This window comes from Paramormyrops kingsleyae, chromosome 16 (assembly GCF_048594095.1).
Source record: "Paramormyrops kingsleyae isolate MSU_618 chromosome 16, PKINGS_0.4, whole genome shotgun sequence".
NCBI classification, from domain to species: Eukaryota; Metazoa; Chordata; class Actinopteri; order Osteoglossiformes; family Mormyridae; genus Paramormyrops; species Paramormyrops kingsleyae.
Window position 1 is genome coordinate 26,056,964 of NC_132812.1, and position 19,322 is coordinate 26,076,285.

Below are 19,322 nucleotides of genomic sequence, written 5' to 3' on the forward strand. Positions count from 1 at the left end.
TGTGGAAACAGCCTAAGATCTCGCGGCTTACGTGCTGTATGGAATTACACCACAGCAGTACCAAATACGTGGTTGCAGAAGAAGTGAATGTGCTGGGAGAAAAATAAATTTCATTCATTAGGGCCCAAGTAACATTTGATTAACGCTGCCTGGTGAGGATTCCATGCTGACAAATCAGAACAGGCCTGGCAGGTGTAGAGGATTTCAGCAACTACAATATAGTCTGTAAGCAAAGCAGCCAAATCAGTGTGCTTTGCTCCCAGCTCTGAAACAATGGCAGTGCATGAGAGGGTTATAGTGCTGCTTCTTTTATTAGGTTGTAGCTGTAAAGCTCAACTGAAGCCTGGATTTCAAGTGAAGACCCCTCAGGTGCCAGCAGGTTATCAGAATGGATTAGGTGCTGCTAAGGTGGTGGCGGCAGCCAGTTATCAGGTTGGCGTAGGTGGTCCCAAGGTGGCTTCGACTGGCTTCCAGGTTGGCGTAGGTGGTCCCCAGGTGGCTTCAACTGGCTTCCAGGTTGGCGTAGGTGCTCCCCAGGTGGCTTCTACCAGCTTCCAGGTTGGCGTAGGGGCTCCCCAGGTGGCTTCTACCGGCTACCAGGTTGGCGTAGGTGCTCCCCAGGTGGTTTCTACCGGCTTCCAGGTTGGTGTAGGGGCTCCCCCGGTGGCTTCGACCGGCTATCAGGTTGGTGTAGGTGGTCCCAAGGTAGCTTCGACTGGCTTCCAGGTTGGTGTAGGTGGTCCCAAGGTAGCTTTGACCGGCTACCAGGTTGGCGCAGGTGGTCCCAAGGCGGTGGCGACCGGCTATCAGGTTGGCGTAGGCGCTCCCCAGGTGGCTTCGACCGGCTATCAGGTTGGCGTAGGCGCTCCCCAGGTGGCTTCGACCGGCTATCAGGTTGGCGTAGGCGCTCCCCAGGTGGCTTTGACCGGCTATCAGGTTGGCGTAGGCGCTTCCAAGGTGGCTTCGACCGGCTATCAGGTTGGCGTAGGGGCTCCCCAGGTGTTGGCGACTGGCTATCTGGGCAAGCAAGTGGCTCCTGCTCTGGTTAAATCTGTCACTGGAATGCAAGTGAGCCCTGATAGTGTGAGTGTTGTATGTGGGGAGGATTCTGTTGTGGTGCTTGTGCAACCAATCCTCCTTGGTAATGGTCAGCCAATCAATGCATCAGACATCACCTTCGGTGGCTGCGCACCCATTGGGCAGGATGCTTCTGGCACAGTGAAGTTTCAATCTGCACTGCAGGCCTGTGGAAGTACACTGACGGTATGAGGGCTTCCTTCTGCTGGTTGCTGTGTTGGCTATGCTAGTGCTAATCATGTTCATCTTCTCCAGATGACTGCTGATGCCCTGGTCTACAGCTTTGCATTGGTCTACACACCCAGGGGTATTAATGGCCTCCCCATTGTGAGGACCAATGGTGCTATGGTTGGCATTGAGTGTCACTATTTGAGGTGAGGATGCCTCATATGCTTTGGTGCTTCCTAGCCATAGGAGCCATTCATTCTAGTGACTCTACCAAATGGGTGGTGGTGGCTTAATGGTTAGGGAAAATCACTTGTAACTGATTGCAGGTTTGAGTCCCTGACCAGGAAGGCACTACTCCCTGGGCGCTGAATTGCATGTCATGATACATATGGGTTAAATGCAGAGGACCATTTCTTTGGTGTCAATGACCACTGATCTCTAAATCATGCTTGCTCCTTAGGAAACAAAATGTGAGCAGCAATGCCCTGGTGCCAACCTGGATCCCCTACTATGCTACAATGGCTGCTGAGGCACAACTGAGCTTCTCACTGAGGCTGATGGATGGTAGGAAAGGGATTCATGCAGCATATCTGGCTTTGCTCTGTGGGCTTGTCCTCAAGTGCATGTGCCCTCTGTACAGATGCATGGCAGAATGAGAGGGCCTCCAATGTGTACTTCCTGGGAAATGTCCTGAACATCGAAGCCTCTGTCCTTGTGAGCAACAGTCAGCCCCTGCGTGTCTTTGTGGACAGCTGTGTGGCCACCTTGGTCCCTGATGTGTCCTCTGTCCCTAGCTATGCCTTTGTGCAGAACTCTGGGTGAGTAACATTGTATGGTTGTGTATGAGGCCACTTGGTCAATGCTGCTTGACATGCCTGGCCTTCAGGTGCCTGACTGATGCCAAGGTGACAGGATCCCGCTCCCAGTTCCTGCCCAGAAAGCAGGATGACAAGCTGCAGCTTCAGCTGGATGCTTTCAGGTTCTCTCAAGATGGCAGGAGCTCAGTGAGTACAGGCACTCATGCAGGATTTCTGTGCTCAAATGAACTGGTTGTGATGGCATCTGACATGCTTTTGTCCCCCTAGATGTTCATTACTTGCAGCCTGAGAGCAACAGTGGCTTCTGTGCCTGTGGATTCCCAACACAAGGCTTGTTCCTTCTCTCTTGCTGCTAACAGGTCAGTGGCTGCAGCATTATGATGCTGGATGAGTTGAGCTGCTAAACAATTGCTATTCCCCATTGCAGGTGGATGTCTGTGGATGGGAATGACCAGGTGTGTGGCTGCTGTGACACCAGCTGTGGACCTGCAGGTGTAGCAGGTATGCTTGGCTCTGCCCAGAACATGCTCTGGTGGCTTGTGTTGGTGTGACTGAGGCACCCTTCTTGACCCTGCAGGTGCTCAAGGCACAGGTGTTCTGGGTCCCATTGCTATCCAACAGGGTCCTCCCATGGGTAGTCAGCCTGGACAGCTGTATATGCTGAAGGGATAGGTACCTACTGCCCTAATGTACCAAGCTGTGCATGGTACCAGGATGGACGGAGCCAACTAACTTGCCTGCCATGATCTGTGCTGCTTGCCTCTGTGGCAGCTCTGCTGGAGACCAAGGGCACAGTCTTGTGTCTGAATAAAGCACTAGTAGTATTTGAAATGGTGCAGTTGTCTTTCTTGGCTCCCAAGTACACTTTTGGACTGCCTAGAATTCTCCAGCCACATTACACTGCTTTCTGCCTGTGGATGTCATGTCTAATGGGACCCTGGGGGGTAAGTCTTCCCCTTAGATGGAAGGTATTAGTGTGGTTGCACACTATGGTGTTCCCTTCACCAAGGAAGCCATATCATATACAGATGTTTAACCCCCGCAACTTGGTAAGTAGATTAGTAGTACGCATAAAATATTGTGACACCCAAAAGTTAGTAACCTGTATATATTCAGTGTACTCTTATTTCTTAAATTTAGTTAGTGGAGCATACCACATGTGACTGTTAGGGTAAATCTGGGAAGCGAATTATAAGCACTGAAGTGGCGGTGAAGGAAGGGACAGCTCAACAGCCTCAACATCTTTCGGAAGAGAAGATATTGCGGATAAAGGGGGGGAAAAAAGATATTGGCGGTACTTTGTGTAGTTGAAAGTCTGACACCTTTACTAAACAGAAGGATACTTCGGATTTATACACATTGCAAATTTTAGGCGTCACAACATGCTTCTCAATACGTTATACCTACTACTAACATGCATACCAAAATGTAGGCATTAAGTTTAAAAAAAGACCAAAACATTATAAAGCATTACGCTTGTGTGTGTGACCGCAGTGTTTATCTGTTTCCGACAATCAGACTGATTGCTTCACACTTTGTCCAATTGATCGGGATAATCAACTCTATCGTTCATTACTAATGTTTAGCCTACATTTCAACAGCTGCAGCGGGAGACAGTGATGATGAAATATTACAAATGTTATATTTTCTATTAAAGTACTCACCTTGCTCGTACAACTCAGTATATTCTAAACTAAACCGATCACACACATTTTCATTTTCAATGATAAATTACATTGAAAACACCTTGAAATAAGAACATAAGAAATTGACAAACGAGAGGAGGCCATTCGGCCCATCAAGCTCGTTTGGGGAGAACTTAGCTAATAGCTCAGAGTTGTTAAAATCTTATCTAGCTCTGATTTAAAGGAACCCATGGTTTTAGCTTCCACTACAATAGCAGGAAGACTATTCCATACTCTGACTACACGCTGTGTAAAGAAGTGCTTCCTCAAATTTGTTTTAAAATGTTCTCCCGCTAATTTCCACTTATGGCCACGAGTTCTAGTATTTAGACTAATATTGAAATAGTCATTTGGCTGAACGGCATCCAGACCCGTTAGAATCTTATAGACCTGAATCATATCCCCCCTTAGTCTCCTTTGCTCAAGGCTGAACAGATTCAGTTCCGCTAACCTCTCCTCGTAAGACATTCCTCTAAGACCAGGAATCATTCTCGTAGCTCTTCGTTGCACCTTTTCTAAGGCAGCAATGTCCTTCTTGAGGTATGGTGACCAAACCTGCACACAGTATTCTAGGTGGGGTCTTACCAAGGAATTATATAAGTGTAACATCACCTCCCTTGACTTAAACTCCACACATCTAGAGATATAACCCAACATTCTGTTCGCCTTTTTTATTGCTTCCCCACATTGGCGAGAGTGGGACATGGAAGCATCAACATACATACCGAGATCTTTCTCGTAATCAGCTACCTTTATTTCAGTGGAACCCATAAAATATCTGTACTGTATATTTCTGCTCCCTGCATGGATTACCTTACATTTATCTGTGTTAAATTTCATCTGCCAAGTATCAGCCCATTCGCTAATTAAATCCAGATCCCGTTGGAGCCTCTCTGCTGCTAGATTAGTATCTGCTACCCCGCCCACCTTAGTGTCGTCTGCAAATTTAACCAGTTTACTGTATGTATTCGTGTCAATATCATTAATGTAAATTAGGAACAATAGTGGTCCTAAAATTGAACCCTGCGGTACCCCACTATAAACGGAGGCCCACTGTGACATAGTGCCTCTAATAACTACTCGCTGCTTCCTATCAGTTAGCCAGTTTTTGATCCAAGCTGCCACAGTTCCTAAAATTCCTGCAGCTTTAAGCCTATCACTGATAGGTGGCAACACGCACAAACACAAATATAAACGTAAATGCTTAGACATAAACTCCAATAACTGCCGTTAGCTTAGCAACCGTAACAGCTGCTCGAATACCGGTGTTCTGCCGAAAAAGGCATCCCTGCCGTAGAATGCATGCCCGTCTCTAAATGACCGATTGATCGCTGATCTGAAACGAGTTGAGCTACTTTGTCGAGTAAGGCTAGCGTAGTGCTAATCAATAGCCCCAAAAAACCCATAAAACCCTAACCCCCAAAAAACCCAAAAATCCTCTAAAACCCTAACCCTAATCCCCAAAACACTCCTAAAACCCTAACCCTAACCCCTAAAAAAACCCTGACCCCTAAAAAACCCTTAAAAGCTCAACTCGTCGGAACACCGGCATGCATTCTAAGGCAGGGATGCCTTTTTCGGCAGGGATCCCTTTTTCGGCATAACAACGGCGCTTCATCCAATTCCATGGTGCTTCACCATAGCGCAACATTCGGAAATGTATGTAGATATTCACTAAATCACCTACGCGAAATTGTATTAGATCTAAGTAAGCAGTTAGACTTTGTTCGCAAGACAAATAACACGCTTTATCATCTATCCAACACTGGACGCCATAACCCTCAGTAAATCATCCACCTGCGCCAACCTATCGATGCACTGTCTACAGGGAACATTTTCGTTGTGAGGTTTGGTAGATACGTGTAAACAGTAGCGCCCCTAGAGGAACCTCCTAACATAGCAGGTGGGCTCATACCTCAGCACTCTCTGTAAAGCAGGGGTGGCCAATCTTATCCGCAAAGGGCCGGTGTGTATGCGGGTTTTCGCTGCAACTCCCTAATTAGATTACTAATTAGAGGACTGATTGGCTGAAGAGTCCTCACACCTGGGTTTGAACACTTGACCTACAGGTTATCTCAAAAACCAGAATACACACCGGCCCTTTGCGGATAAGATTGGTCACCCCTGCTCTAAAGTGACGAGAGACGCTATTCCTCTCCTTACGCTTGAATTAACAATTAACAACGACCCTGCTGACCAGTCAGAATGAAATGAAATTAAGAAAAATAATAATAAGGGGCGGGGGGGGGCTGTACATATATTCACACCACAATATGTCCCAGATATAATTGTTGTCCATGTGCAGTCATGTGTCAGGAAATCAAAGTGATTTAAAGTAAAAAAAAACACCACTGAAATCTTAGTGTATGTGTGCTGTGGGCAATTACAGCATGAGAGCACCAAACTGATAACTGCTGTGTTTGATTAAACCTGCATGGTGAGGATTCCATACTGACAAATCAGAACAGGCCTGGGAGGTGCAGAGGATTTCAGCAACTATAAAATAGTCTGCAAGCAAACCAGCCAAATCAGTGTGCTTTGCTCCCAGCTCTGAAACAATGGCAGTGCATGAAAGGGTTATATTGCTGCTTCTTTTATTAGGTTGCAGCTGTAAAGCTCAACTGAAGCCTGGATTTCAAGTGAAGACCCCTCATTGGCCAGCAGGTTATCAGAATGGATTAGGGGCTCCCCAGGTGGTAGCAGCCAGTTATCAGGTTGGCATAGGTGGTCCCAAGGTGGCTTCACCCAGCTTCCAGGTTGGCGTAGGTGGTCCCCAGGTGGCTTCGACCGGCTTCCAAGTTGGCGTAGGGGCTCCCCAGGTAGCTTCGACCGGCTATCAGGTTGGTGTAGGTGGTCCCCAGGTGGCTTTGACCGGCTACCAGGTTGGCGCAGGTGGTCCCAAGGTGTCGGCGACCGGCTATCAGGTTGGCGTAGGGGCTCCCCAGGTGGCTTCGACCGGCTATCAGGTTGGCGTAGGTGCTCCCCAGGTAGCTTCGACCGGCTATCAGGTTGGTGCAGGTGGTCCAAAGGTAGCTTTGACTGGCTTCCAGGTTGGTGTAGGTGCTCCCCAGGTGGCTTCAACCGGCTACCAGGTTGGTGCAGGTGGTCCCAAGGTGTCGGCGACCGGCTATCAGGTTGGCGTAGGCGCTCCCCAGGTAGCTTCGACCGGCTTCCAGGTTGGTGTAGGTGCTCCCCAGGTGGCTTCGACCGGCTATCAGGTTGGCGTAGGTGCTCCCCAGGTGGCTTTGACCGGCTATCAGGTTGGCATAGGGGCTCCCCAGGTGGCGGCGACCGGCTATCAGGTTGGCGTAGGCGCTCCCCAGGTGGCGGCGACCGGCTATCTGGGCAAGCAAGTGGCTCCTGCTCTGGTTAAATCTGTCACTGGAATGCAAGTGAGCCCTGATAGTGTGAGTGTTGTATGTGGGGAGGATTCTGTTGTGGTGCTTGTGCAACCAATCCTCCTTGGTAATGGTCAGCCAATCAATGCATCAGACATCACCTTCGGTGGCTGCGCACCCATTGGGCAGGATGCTTCTGGCACAGTGAGGTTTCAATCTGCACTGCAGGCCTGTGGAAGTACACTGACGGTATGAGGGCTTCCTTCTGCTGCTTGCTGTGTTGGCTATGCTAGTGCTAATCATGTTCATCTTCTCCAGATGACTGCTGATGCCCTGGTCTACAGCTTTGCATTGGTCTACACACCCAGGGGTATTAATGGCCTCCCCATTGTGAGGACCAATGGTGCTATGGTTGGCATTGAGTGTCACTATTTGAGGTGAGGATGCCCCATATGCTTTGGTGCTTTCTAGCCATAGGAGCCATTCATTCTAGTGACTCTACCAAATGGGTAGTGGTGGCTTAATGGTTAGGGAAAATCACTTGTAACTGATTGCAGGTTTGAGTCCCTGACCAGGAAGGCACTACTCCCTGGGCGCTGAATTGCATGTCATGATACATATGGGTTAAATGCAGAGGACCATTTCTTTGGTGTCAATGACCACTGATCTCTAAATCATGCTTGCTCCTTAGGAAACAAAATGTGAGCAGCAATGCCCTGGTGCCAACCTGGATCCCCTACTATGCCACAATGGCTGCTGAGGCACAACTGAGCTTCTCACTGAGGCTGATGGATGGTAGGCAAGGGATTCATGCAGCATATCTGGCTCTGCTCTGTGGGCTTGTCCTCAAGTGCATGTGCCCTCTGTACAGATGCATGGCAGAATGAGAGGGCCTCCAATGTGTACTTCCTGGGAAATGTCCTGAACATTGAAGCCTCTGTCCTTGTGGGCAACAGTCAGCCCCTGCGTGTCTTTGTGGACAGCTGTGTGGCCACCTTGGTCCCTGATGTGTCCTCTGTCCCTAGCTATGCCTTTGTGCAGAACTCTGGGTGAGTAACATTGTATGGTTGTGTATGAGGCCACTTGGGCAATGCTGCTTGACATGCCTGGCCTTCAGGTGCCTGACTGATGCCAAGGTGACAGGATCCCGCTCCCAGTTCCTGCCCAGAAAGCAGGATGACAAGCTGCAGCTTCAGCTGGATGCTTTCAGGTTCTCTCAAGATGGCAGGAGCTCAGTGAGTACAGGCACTCATGCAGGATTTCTGTGCTCAAATGAACTGGTTGTGATGGCATCTGACATGCTTTTGTTGTCCCCCTAGATGTTCATTACTTGCAGCCTGAGAGCAACAGTGGCTTCTGTGCCTGTGGATTCCCAACACAAGGCTTGTTCCTTCTCTCTTGCTGCTAACAGGTCAGTGGCTGCAGCATTATGATGCTGGATGAGTTGAGCTGCTAAACAATTGCTATTCCCCATTGCAGGTGGATGTCTGTGGATGGGAATGACCAGGTGTGTGGCTGCTGTGACACCAGCTGTGGACCTGCAGGTGTAGCAGGTATGCTTGGCTCTGCCCAGAACATGCTCTGGTGGCTTGTGTTGGTGTGACTGAGGCACCCTTCTTGCCCCTGCAGGTGCTCAAGGCACAGGTGTTCTGGGTCCCATTGCTATCCAACAGGGTCCTCCCATGGGTAGTCAGCCTGGACAGCTGTATATGCTGAAGGGATAGGTACCTACTGCCCTAATGTACCAAGCTGTGCATGGTACCAGGATGGAAGGAGCCAACTAACTTGCCTGCCATGATCTGTGCTGCTTGCCTCTGTGGCAGCTCTGCTGGAGACCAAGGGCACAGTCTTGTGTCTGAATAAAGCACTAGTAGTATTTGGAATGGTGCAGTTGTCTGTCTTGGCTCCCAAGTACACTTCTGGACTGCCTAGAATTCTCCAGCCACATTACACTGCTTTCTGCCTGTGGATGTCATGTCTGTAATGGGACCCTGGGGGGTAAGTCTTCCCCTTAGATGGAAGGTATTAGTGTTCCACACTATGGTGTTTCCTTCACCAAGGAAGCCATATCATATACAGATGTTTGTTAACCCCCGCAACTTGGTAAGTAGATTAGTAGTACGCATAAAATATTGTGACACCCAAAAGTTAGTAACCTGTATATATTCAGTGTACTCTTATTTCTTAAATTTAGTTAGTGGAGCATACCACATAGGGGTGGGCGATATACCGGTAGACTCGACTAACCGGTAGAAATTTGTCAACCGATAGAGATTTTGGTCTATCGTCTTAATCGCGATTGAGATCACATGACGTTGCACGTTGGGTAACCACGCAATACACATTTACTTCGACAATGGAAGACGGTGCAGCGGTGAGTTTGCTTACATGTGACGAAACCAACAAGGAGGAGATTGTAAAGGAAAAAAGGTGCATCGTCTGTGGTGTGGAACAGAGCATGTGAGCGAGGAGCGGAGCGGGCGGAATTTGGTCAGAGCGCGGAGCGGGTTTTCTAATTAAGACTGGAGAGGTCGCTTTGTCTCGCCCCAATTTCGCTCCGATACCGCTCACACTACAATTCTGAGGCGTGCCCAAATCTACGCAGAATTCATCTGTACAATTATCAAGACTGTTACACAAATTGGCCGAGATGGAATTCGCAAAGTATTTCACAAAGGAAACTGATAAATCATACAAGTGTACTATTCTTATCAAACATATAGATGACAAGAATGTACAGCAAGAACAACAATGTGGTGGAACTGTTTCAGTGAGTAAAGATTCACTTTGGAATCACTTTTCTCAGAAACATGAGTGTGCTACGCGAATAAGCGGAAGCCAGAGCAAAACGCGTGCAAGTTTTATATGGTTGTAACTTGTAGCATATCAAGTCTATAAAGTATAAAAGCCTATAAAGTAAATATTGGTAATCAAATTCGTTTTGTCATTCAAAGTAGGTCTAAGATTTTTTTTTATTTCACGTAACGTAAAATTTTATTTTAGAGACGTGCTGCATCAACAGAAAAAAATTGAGAAATTTAAAACGTGTCTGTATATTCTTTAGGCTTTTAAACCCACTGATTCCTTTATTTTTAAGCCTATTTTTGTGTGGAATGCCATTTCCAAACCTGTCCGTTGTTGCCGATAGGTTGCTTAAAAATAAATATTTTCTGTTCTGACTGGCAATGTTGCCGTTGCTCATATTTCTTTATGACATAAGGCTTCGGTTTAAGGTGACATTTGTTAGGCATGCAGATTATTTGTCCCTCTTTTAAATTGGAGCGAGCGTGGAGCAATTTGACTGGAGCGGGAGGACATTTTAGTGGAGCGAGGAGCGGTGTTTAGCGGAGCGGCGTAGTGCGAATTAAAGCGGAGGAGCGGGCGGAGCCAACAGCCTCGTGAGCGAGGAGCGGAAATTCTCACTGCTCCGCTCCGCTCACATGCTCTGGTGTGGAATTGGTTTGAGTATAGGAAAAGTGAATACGAATGAGACGAACGTGATTTGCAAGGTATGCAAGAGCACTGTTTTAGCAAGCGGTGGAAACACATCAAACCTTTTCTATCATCACAAATCCAAGCATCCAAACGAATATGTCAAAAAATGCAGTACAATACATTGCAGTAAACAGTATGGTTGTTTTTTGTACTTAAAGTAATGCTGCAATTTTAAATAAAATTACATTATATAAAACAGTTTCTTTGTGTTTGAATTTTTATTTATGCATTTCCAGATACAAATTGCTATATTGTGATATATATCGTTATCGAGGTAGAAAATTGCTTCTACCGTGATAGAAGATTTTGGTTATATCGCCCACCCCTAATACCACATGTGACTGTTTGGGTAAATCTGGGAAGCGAATTATAAGCACTGAAGTGGCGGTGAAGGAAGGGACAGCTCAACAGCCTCAACATCTTTCGGAAGAGGAGATATTGTGGATAAAGGGGGAAAAAAGATATTGGCGGTACTTTGTGTAGTTGAAAGTCTGACACCTTTACTAAACAGAAGGATACTTCGGATTTATACACACTGCAAATTTTAGGCGTCACAACATGCTTCTCAATACGTTATACCTACTACTAACATGCATACCAGCTTGTGTGTGACCGCAGTGTTTATCTGTTTCCGACAATCAGACTGATTGCTTCACACTTTGTCCAAATGATCGGGATAATCAACTCTATCATGTTCATTACTAATATGTTTACATTTCAACAGCTGCAGCGGGAGACAGTGATGATGAAATATTACAAATGTTATATTTTCTATTGAAAAGTACTCACCTTGCTCATACAACTCAGTATATCCTAAAGTAAACCGATCACACACATCTATTCTCATTTTCAACGATAACAAATTACATTGAAAACACCTTGCAATCACTGAGATAGGTGGCAACACGCACAAACACTCAAATATAAACGTAAATGCTTAGACATAAAAAAGTCCAATAACTGCCGTTAGCTTAGCAACCGTAACAGCTGCTCGAATACCGGTGTTCTGCCGAAAAAGGCATCCCTGCCGTAGAATGCATGCCCGTCTCTAAATGACCGATTGATCGCTGATCTGAAACGAGTTGAGCTACTTTGTCGAGTAAGGCTAGCGTAGTGCTAATCAATAGCCCCAAAAAACCCATAAAACTCTAACCCTAACCCCCAAAAAACCCAAAAATCCTCTAAAACCCTAACCCTAATCCCCAAAACACCCCTAAAACCCTAACCCTAACCCCTAAAAAAACCCTGACCCCTAAAAAACCCTTAAAAGCTGAACTCGTCGGAACACCGGCATGCATTCTAAGGCAGGGATGCCTTTTTCGGCAGGGATCCCTTTTTCGGCATAACATCGGCGCTTCATCCAATTCCATGGTGCTTCACCATAGCGCAACATTCGGAAATGTACGTAGATATTCACTAAATCACCTACGCGGAATTGTATTAGATCTAAGTAAGCAGTTAGACTTTGTTCGCAAGACGAATAACATGCTTTATCATCTATCCAACACTGGACGCCATAACCCTCAGTAAATCATCGCCTCCTTCCTTATCGATGCACTGTCTACAGGGAACATTTTCGTTGTGAGGTTTGGTAGTTATGTGTAATCAGTAGCGCCCCTAGAGGAACCTCCTAAAATAGCAGGTGGGCTCATACCTCTCTGTAAAGCAGGGGTGGCCAATCTTATCCGCAAAGGGCCGGTGTGTATGCGGGTTTTCGCCGGAACTCCCTAATTAGATTACTAATTAGAGGACTGATTGGCTGAAGAGTCCTCACACCTGGGTTTGAACACTTGACCTACAGGTTATCTCAAAAACCAGCATACACACCGGCCCTTTGCGGATAAGATTGGTCACCCCTGCTCTAAAGTGACGAGAGACGCTATTCCTCTCCTTACGCTTGAATTAACAATTAACAACGACCCTGCTGACCAGTCAGAATGAAATGAAATTAAGAAAAATAATAATAAGGGACGGGGGGGGGCTGTACATATATTCGCACCACAATATGGCCCAGATATAATTGTTGGCCATGTGCAGTCATGTGTCAGGAAATCAAAGTGATTTAAAGTAAAAAAAAACACCACTGAAATCTTAGTGTATGTGTGCTGTGGGCAATTACAGCATGAGAGCACCAAACTGATAACTGCTGTGTTTGATTAAACCTGCATGGTGAGGATTCCATACTGACAAATCAGAACAGGCCTGGGAGGTGCAGAGGATTTCAGCAACTATAAAATAGTATGCAAGCAAACCAGCCAAATCAGTGTGCTTTGCTCCCAGCTCTGAAACAATGGCAGTGCATGAAAGGGTTATATTGCTGCTTCTTTTATTAGGTTGCAGCTGTAAAGCTCAACTGAAGCCTGGATTTCAAGTGAAGACCCCTCATTGGCCAGCAGGTTATCAGAATGGATTAGGGGCTCCCCAGGTGGTAGCAGCCAGTTATCAGGTTGGCGTAGGTGGTCCCAAGGTGGCTTCACCCAGCTTCCAGGTTGGCGTAGGTGGTCCCCAGGTGGCTTCGACCGGCTTCCAAGTTGGCGTAGGGGCTCCCCAGGTAGCTTCGACCGGCTATCAGGTTGGTGTAGGTGGTCCCCAGGTGGCTTTGACCGGCTACCAGGTTGGCGCAGGTGGTCCCAAGGTGTCGGCGACCGGCTATCAGGTTGGCGTAGGGGCTCCCCAGGTGGCTTCGACTGGCTTCCAGGTTGGTGTAGGTGCTCCCCAGGTGGCTTCGACCGGCTACCAGGTTGGTGCAGGTGGTCCCAAGGTGTCGGCGACCGGCTATCAGGTTGGCGTAGGCGCTCCCCAGGTAGCTTCGACCGGCTTCCAGGTTGGTGTAGGTGCTCCCCAGGTGGCTTTGACCGGCTATCAGGTTGGCGTAGGGGCTCCCCAGGTGGCGGCGACCGGCTATCAGGTTGGCGTAGGCGCTCCCCAGGTGGCGGCGACCGGCTATCTGGGCAAGCAAGTGGCTCCTGCTTTGGTTAAATCTGTGACTGGAATGCAAGTGAGCCCTGATAGTGTGAGTGTTGTATGTGGGGAGGATTCTGTTGTGGTGCTTGTGCAACCAATCCTCCTTGGTAATGGTCAGCCCATCAATGCATCAGACATCACCTTTGGTGGCTGCGCACCCATTGGGCAGGATGCTTCTGGCACAGTGAGGTTTCAATCTGCACTGCAGGCCTGTGGAAGTACACTGACGGTATGAGGGCTTCCTTCTGCTGCTTGCTGTGTTGGCTATGCTAGTGCTAATCATGTTCATCTTCTCCAGATGACTGCTGATGCCCTGGTCTACAGCTTTGCATTGGTCTACACACCCAGGGGTATTAATGGCCTCCCCATTGTGAGGACCAATGGTGCTATGGTTGGCATTGAGTGTCACTATTTGAGGTGAGGATGCCCCATATGCTTTGGTGCTTTCTAGCCATAGGAGCCATTCATTCTAGTGACTCTACCAAATGGGTAGTGGTGGCTTAATGGTTAGGGAAAATCACTTGTAACTGATTGCAGGTTTGAGTCCCTGACCAGGAAGGCACTACTCCCTGGGCGCTGAATTGCATGTCATGATACATATGGGTTAAATGCAGAGGACCATTTCTTTGGTGTCAATGACCACTGATCTCTAAATCATGCTTGCTCCTTAGGAAACAAAACGTGAGCAGCAATGCCCTGGTGCCAACCTGGATCCCCTACTATGCCACAATGGCTGCTGAGGCACAACTGAGCTTCTCACTGAGGCTGATGGATGGTAGGCAAGGGATTCATGCAGCATATCTGGCTCTGCTCTGTGGGCTTGTCCTCAAGTGCATGTGCCCTCTGTACAGATGCATGGCAGAATGAGAGGGCCTCCAATGTGTACTTCCTGGGAAATGTCCTGAACATTGAAGCCTCTGTCCTTGTGGGCAACAGTCAGCCCCTGCGTGTCTTTGTGGACAGCTGTGTGGCCACCTTGGTCCCTGATGTGTCCTCTGTCCCTAGCTATGCCTTTGTGCAGAACTCTGGGTGAGTAACATTGTATGGTTGTGTATGAGGCCACTTGGGCAATGCTGCTTGACATGCCTGGCCTTCAGGTGCCTGACTGATGCCAAGGTGACAGGATCCCGCTCCCAGTTCCTGCCCAGAAAGCAGGATGACAAGCTGCAGCTTCAGCTGGATGCTTTCAGGTTCTCTCAAGATGGCAGGAGCTCAGTGAGTACAGGCACTCATGCAGGATTTCTGTGCTCAAATGAACTGGTTGTGATGGCATCTGACATGCTTTTGTTGTCCCCCTAGATGTTCATTACTTGCAGCCTGAGAGCAACAGTGGCTTCTGTGCCTGTGGATTCCCAACACAAGGCTTGTTCCTTCTCTCTTGCTGCTAACAGGTCAGTGGCTGCAGCATTATGATGCTGGATGAGTTGAGCTGCTAAACAATTGCTATTCCCCATTGCAGGTGGATGTCTGTGGATGGGAATGACCAGGTGTGTGGCTGCTGTGACACCAGCTGTGGACCTGCAGGTGTAGCAGGTATGCTTGGCTCTGCCCAGAAGATGCTCTGGTGGCTTGTGTCTGTGACTGAGGCACCCTTCTTGCCCCTGCAGGTGCTCAAGGCACAGGTGTTCTGGGTCCCATTGCTATCCAACAGGGTCCTCCCATGGGTAGTCAGCCTGGACAGCTGTATATGCTGAAGGGATAGGTACCTACTGCCCTAATGTACCAAGCTGTGCATGGTACCAGGATGGAAGGAGCCAATTAACTTGCCTGGCATATTCTGTGCTGCTTGTCTTGTTGTTTCCCTCATGTGGTGGCTGCTGTGCTATGCTGGAACACAAAGACTGTTTATTGTGACTGAATAAACCACATATGTTTGACATGTTGTGTAACTTTATATCCCAAATCCACATTGATGCCTCCTGTGAGCTGTGAAACACCCAGCTGACCATGTTTCCACTGCTTTCAATTGTCTGGGACATTCCTGCAAAAGCTGGTGCTGCTTAGAGATGGTTTGGGGAAACCTTCCCCTTGGCTTATCCTGTAGGGTTCATCCACTTCACATGGGAAGCAAGGCTAGGTGTCCTTGGTACGGTCTTTATCGTTGGTGCTGAAGGACATTTCCATGAATTCATCTCTGGATCTTTGGACCTGTGACTAACCAGGCAATGGGTCTAGTCCAGCCAAAGGTGATGGGAATTTGGAAGCAAGTAGTGATTCACTCTTCTGGGTTTGTTTCCACCTTCCATGAGTTGCCCTAGCATTTTCACATGGTGTTCATGCTCTTACGATTGCACCCCCCCCCCCCCCCCCAGCTGTGGTATTGAGGTGACTACACATGGCAAAGGACGACAAAGTGGTTTCAGCATACTGTCCATCTGAAGGTTTAATACACAGTAAGCATAGCTCATCTGCCCCATCAAGCCACTCATCATGCCAAAACACTATTGCTTTGTTCAGGTATCAACCACAATTAGTCATTCATACTCCCAGGTGCCATGGACTTGTCTTTTAGACACTTGTCTGCCAAGGAAATAATATGGTGATATGAATGCTAATCTATACAGTGAATCTTCATCATGGTTAACTTGTAAGAATGTTTTTACCTTATTACTAAAGCAATTGTTCCCTTTTCTGAAACCAACACAATATTAAATGTTTATGCACTACTAAATGCACAGGGCTTGGCCATATGTCATGTCATTTAATTTTAATAAAGCTTTGACAAAGGGTTAAGGAACACTGCTTGCTAGCACACATTAGCTTATCAGATCATATAAACAATGCAATTCCAGCTAAACATAAGGTGTGTGTTTTTTTTTTTTTTTTTTGAATGGACCACCTATCTCCAGTAACGCACAGCAAGGTTTACTGAGTTAGTGCTGCACACCACATAACTGGCTTGGTAATATCATGGGAGAGAGAAACAAACTGTCGGTGAAACAGCTCAGCAGCTGCAACATCTTTAGAAAGGATGTGGATAAATGGGGTGAAAAACATCAATGTCTGAGGCTGCCTTCAAAACTTGAACCTTAAAGTAAAGAGAACTTGGATTATATCATGATAATTCATATCCACTGATATGAAAAAAATTATTGCGATAAAATATTTGCTATCTTGCCCAGTATTAATGCACAGTGAATGTTCATGTTTCTACTGTAATTTGTTTCTCCAAAAAGCAGCAGAGAATAATAATGCACTATTAAATGCACTGAGATTGTGATAGCTGCTCTACCAGCCAAACAGAGTTAAAGCTTAGGCTCTGTTTTCCAAATTCATCGTACATTCTTTAGATATTTAGTTATTTGCAGCAGTTATTAATCCATGCATCATGCCATTCGTTTGTTAGTATTTACTTCATTATATTTACTTTATTGACACTTTAATTGCATATGTTTCTGGATGAAGATACCCGCATTTAGGCATTAGACATTAAGTTAATGGTTTGTTTATTTTCAGTTACCTTTGTGTTTGCTGTCCAGGAATGGCCTTTGCTGGGGGTGGGGTGGGGGGTAATTGTGGCAGCAGGGTAAAAGCTGTCACACCAGTAACAAGAAATCAGACTGCTCCTCATTAGTAGTATGTTGTGGATGTAGTCGAGTTTCAACTTTTCTTTTCCTTAATCTTTGAGTTTATGATTTGCAATGATATTGATTTGGTGATATATTTCGTCGGACATTTGGTTTCTGAATTGTCTTGTGAATTTACTTTCGTTATTTGGTTAATTGTTTGATGTCTCTTCCGCTTTGTCTGATCGTTTGGCCAAGCATTGCTAAGAGTGAGTTACTAGTTGTTACTGTTCTTATGGTGGCTTAAGTTTAATTTAATTATGTATGACAGTTTGGGTTTATTTCAACTTAAGTTTATTTTTGTTGTGTTAATTTTGTAAATGATCGCAATAACACCTTTTCCTTTAAAAACCTCCCTGTGTCCTTGAGCCTGACCTGCTTGGTCCATCACATAGATATTTGAAGTAACATTGGAAATTTTGATAAAGTATAAAATTAAATTCAAAAAATGTATAGTGATTTAATTTGGAAGCATTTGTGATTTACGGGCGTAAATCATTGGTCCCAAGGTAATGATTCTATTACATTGAAATGTTCTCTCGATAATAGTATCAGAAATTTTTTAATTTCTTGTTACAGCACATCACGATGAGAGTGACGATCCATACCTGATGACAACAAGGGGCGTTATTGAAATTGGACAGACTAATGAAAACAAAAGGGGACACGGGAGATCAAAACAGAAAGAGAAGATAAAACACACACTAAAAGGACTGTGACGTAATATATAAGGAAAAAACTAAATCCAAGAGATTTGGCCCGGGAAGGAACAAGAAAGAAACACATGCACACAGGAACAAACCAACAAACTCAATGACTAACTGAGGAACACAATAAAGGCAGGCAGTAAAATACACATGAGACAAGGGCTAGACAAGGCACAGGTGAGTGTAACAGATTAACCAAACACTGAAGACTAGAGTAACAAGGCACAGGTGAGGATACTTAACTACACTTCAGATTCAAACACTAGGAGAAGCTGGGAACATTGGTACATCCAAACAGGAAAGGCTAGTGCCCGGTTTGTATGTAAGTCCTGTGTTTGAGTAGTTGTTAATAACTCACACCTGTCCCTTGTCTAGACCTCATTATCAGTGTTTAAGGGTACCTGCCCATTCCCTTTTCCCCTGTTGGCAATTAAATGTGTTTCCTGAGCGTGCTTGAAGTTAGATGGTCCCTGCTGTGTACTCTGTCCTATTTCTGTGTCCTCAGTGTACATTTCAAAGTGTAGTTTGAGCCTTGTTTAGTCCTTGTACAGCAGACCTCCCTCTGTGTAGACCTCTTGCGGTCCCTGTGATTTTGTGTTTGAGAATAAAGTTCCCTGAACTCCAAAGCTGCCTGCTGGACCGTGATCCATACCCAGACGTGACAGCTACCTGGGGGGGGGGTGAACCTTGCCGAGCTTGCCGGCACAGGTTAGGAAAATAACAGTAGATACTTTTTATAGTCTGTGAAAAGACAAAGATCGATTTTCGGCAGAGATATGATAATGAATTCTAAACATGTTCTGGGCCAATGCTAAACGGTGAATGAGCTGATGCAATCCCTCACCCTGTATTGCAGAGAGCTTCCGATGCTATAAAACAGGGACGAGTGTCCCAAAAGTGTTGTAGCACCAAGATCATCAGGTAATGCTTCCTTTATGAATATCTCTGAACCTTCCCCTGCCATCCTACACTTCAGAAATTTGCAAGCCGGCACTGTTACTTTGTGTATCTCCCTGCAGCACTTGAATGTGAGAGGAAACAACCCAGAAGTAGGAGTATCTATCTTATGCCTAAAAATCAACGTTGACGTTTTCTGATTGATGCATTGAATTGTCACCATAATGACTGATTCACCACAATGCATCTCTACACCCCTAATATCTTTATTTGTGTAATTGTTTTTTTCCACTGATCCCTCTCTGATGCCATTAAGACAATATCTACCTAGATGGACCATATTTATGCCTACGGACCTCACACACACACACACACACACACACACACACACACACACACACACACACACACACTATGCAAGTATCCCAGTTTGGGGTTTGGAAAATCTGGTCACCCTACATAAAGGTAAATAAATCATTAGATCGTGCATCTTACATTAAAATGCTTTTCCAGGTGAGACTTTGGATGCTTACATCCACTTCAGGAATGTTTTCCTTCCCCTGAGCATGGTCACGCTCCCTGAAACTCCCAATGCAGTATAGGACCA

General features: G+C 46.3%; 3 protein-coding genes across 3 annotated transcripts; all 3 read left to right on the forward strand.

Moving 5' to 3' along the window:
• Positions 1-223: 223 nt before the first annotated feature.
• On the forward strand, positions 224-2,067 carry LOC140578588 (uncharacterized). The gene is made up of 5 exons (XM_072700169.1): positions 224-810; positions 979-1,263; positions 1,333-1,451; positions 1,706-1,809; positions 1,886-2,067. The coding sequence occupies exons 1-5, from the start codon at positions 274-276 to the stop codon at positions 2,065-2,067; spliced, it is 1,227 nt and encodes a 408-aa protein (XP_072556270.1). The 5' UTR covers positions 224-273.
• Positions 2,068-6,255: 4,188 nt separating this feature from the next.
• On the forward strand, positions 6,256-15,422 carry LOC140578587 (uncharacterized). Its single transcript, XM_072700168.1, has 8 exons — positions 6,256-7,008; positions 13,238-13,384; positions 13,427-13,774; positions 13,844-13,962; positions 14,217-14,320; positions 14,397-14,574; positions 14,643-15,078; positions 15,153-15,422. Exons 1-7 carry the CDS (start codon positions 6,307-6,309, stop codon positions 14,842-14,844), a joined length of 1,800 nt encoding a protein of 599 aa, XP_072556269.1. The 5' UTR covers positions 6,256-6,306; the 3' UTR covers positions 14,845-15,078; positions 15,153-15,422.
• On the forward strand, positions 8,382-8,969 carry LOC140578589 (zona pellucida sperm-binding protein 3-like). Its single transcript, XM_072700170.1, has 3 exons — positions 8,382-8,497; positions 8,566-8,639; positions 8,716-8,969. The coding sequence occupies exons 1-3, from the start codon at positions 8,406-8,408 to the stop codon at positions 8,808-8,810; spliced, it is 261 nt and encodes an 86-aa protein (XP_072556271.1). The 5' UTR covers positions 8,382-8,405; the 3' UTR covers positions 8,811-8,969.
• Positions 15,423-19,322: the final 3,900 nt, after the last annotated feature.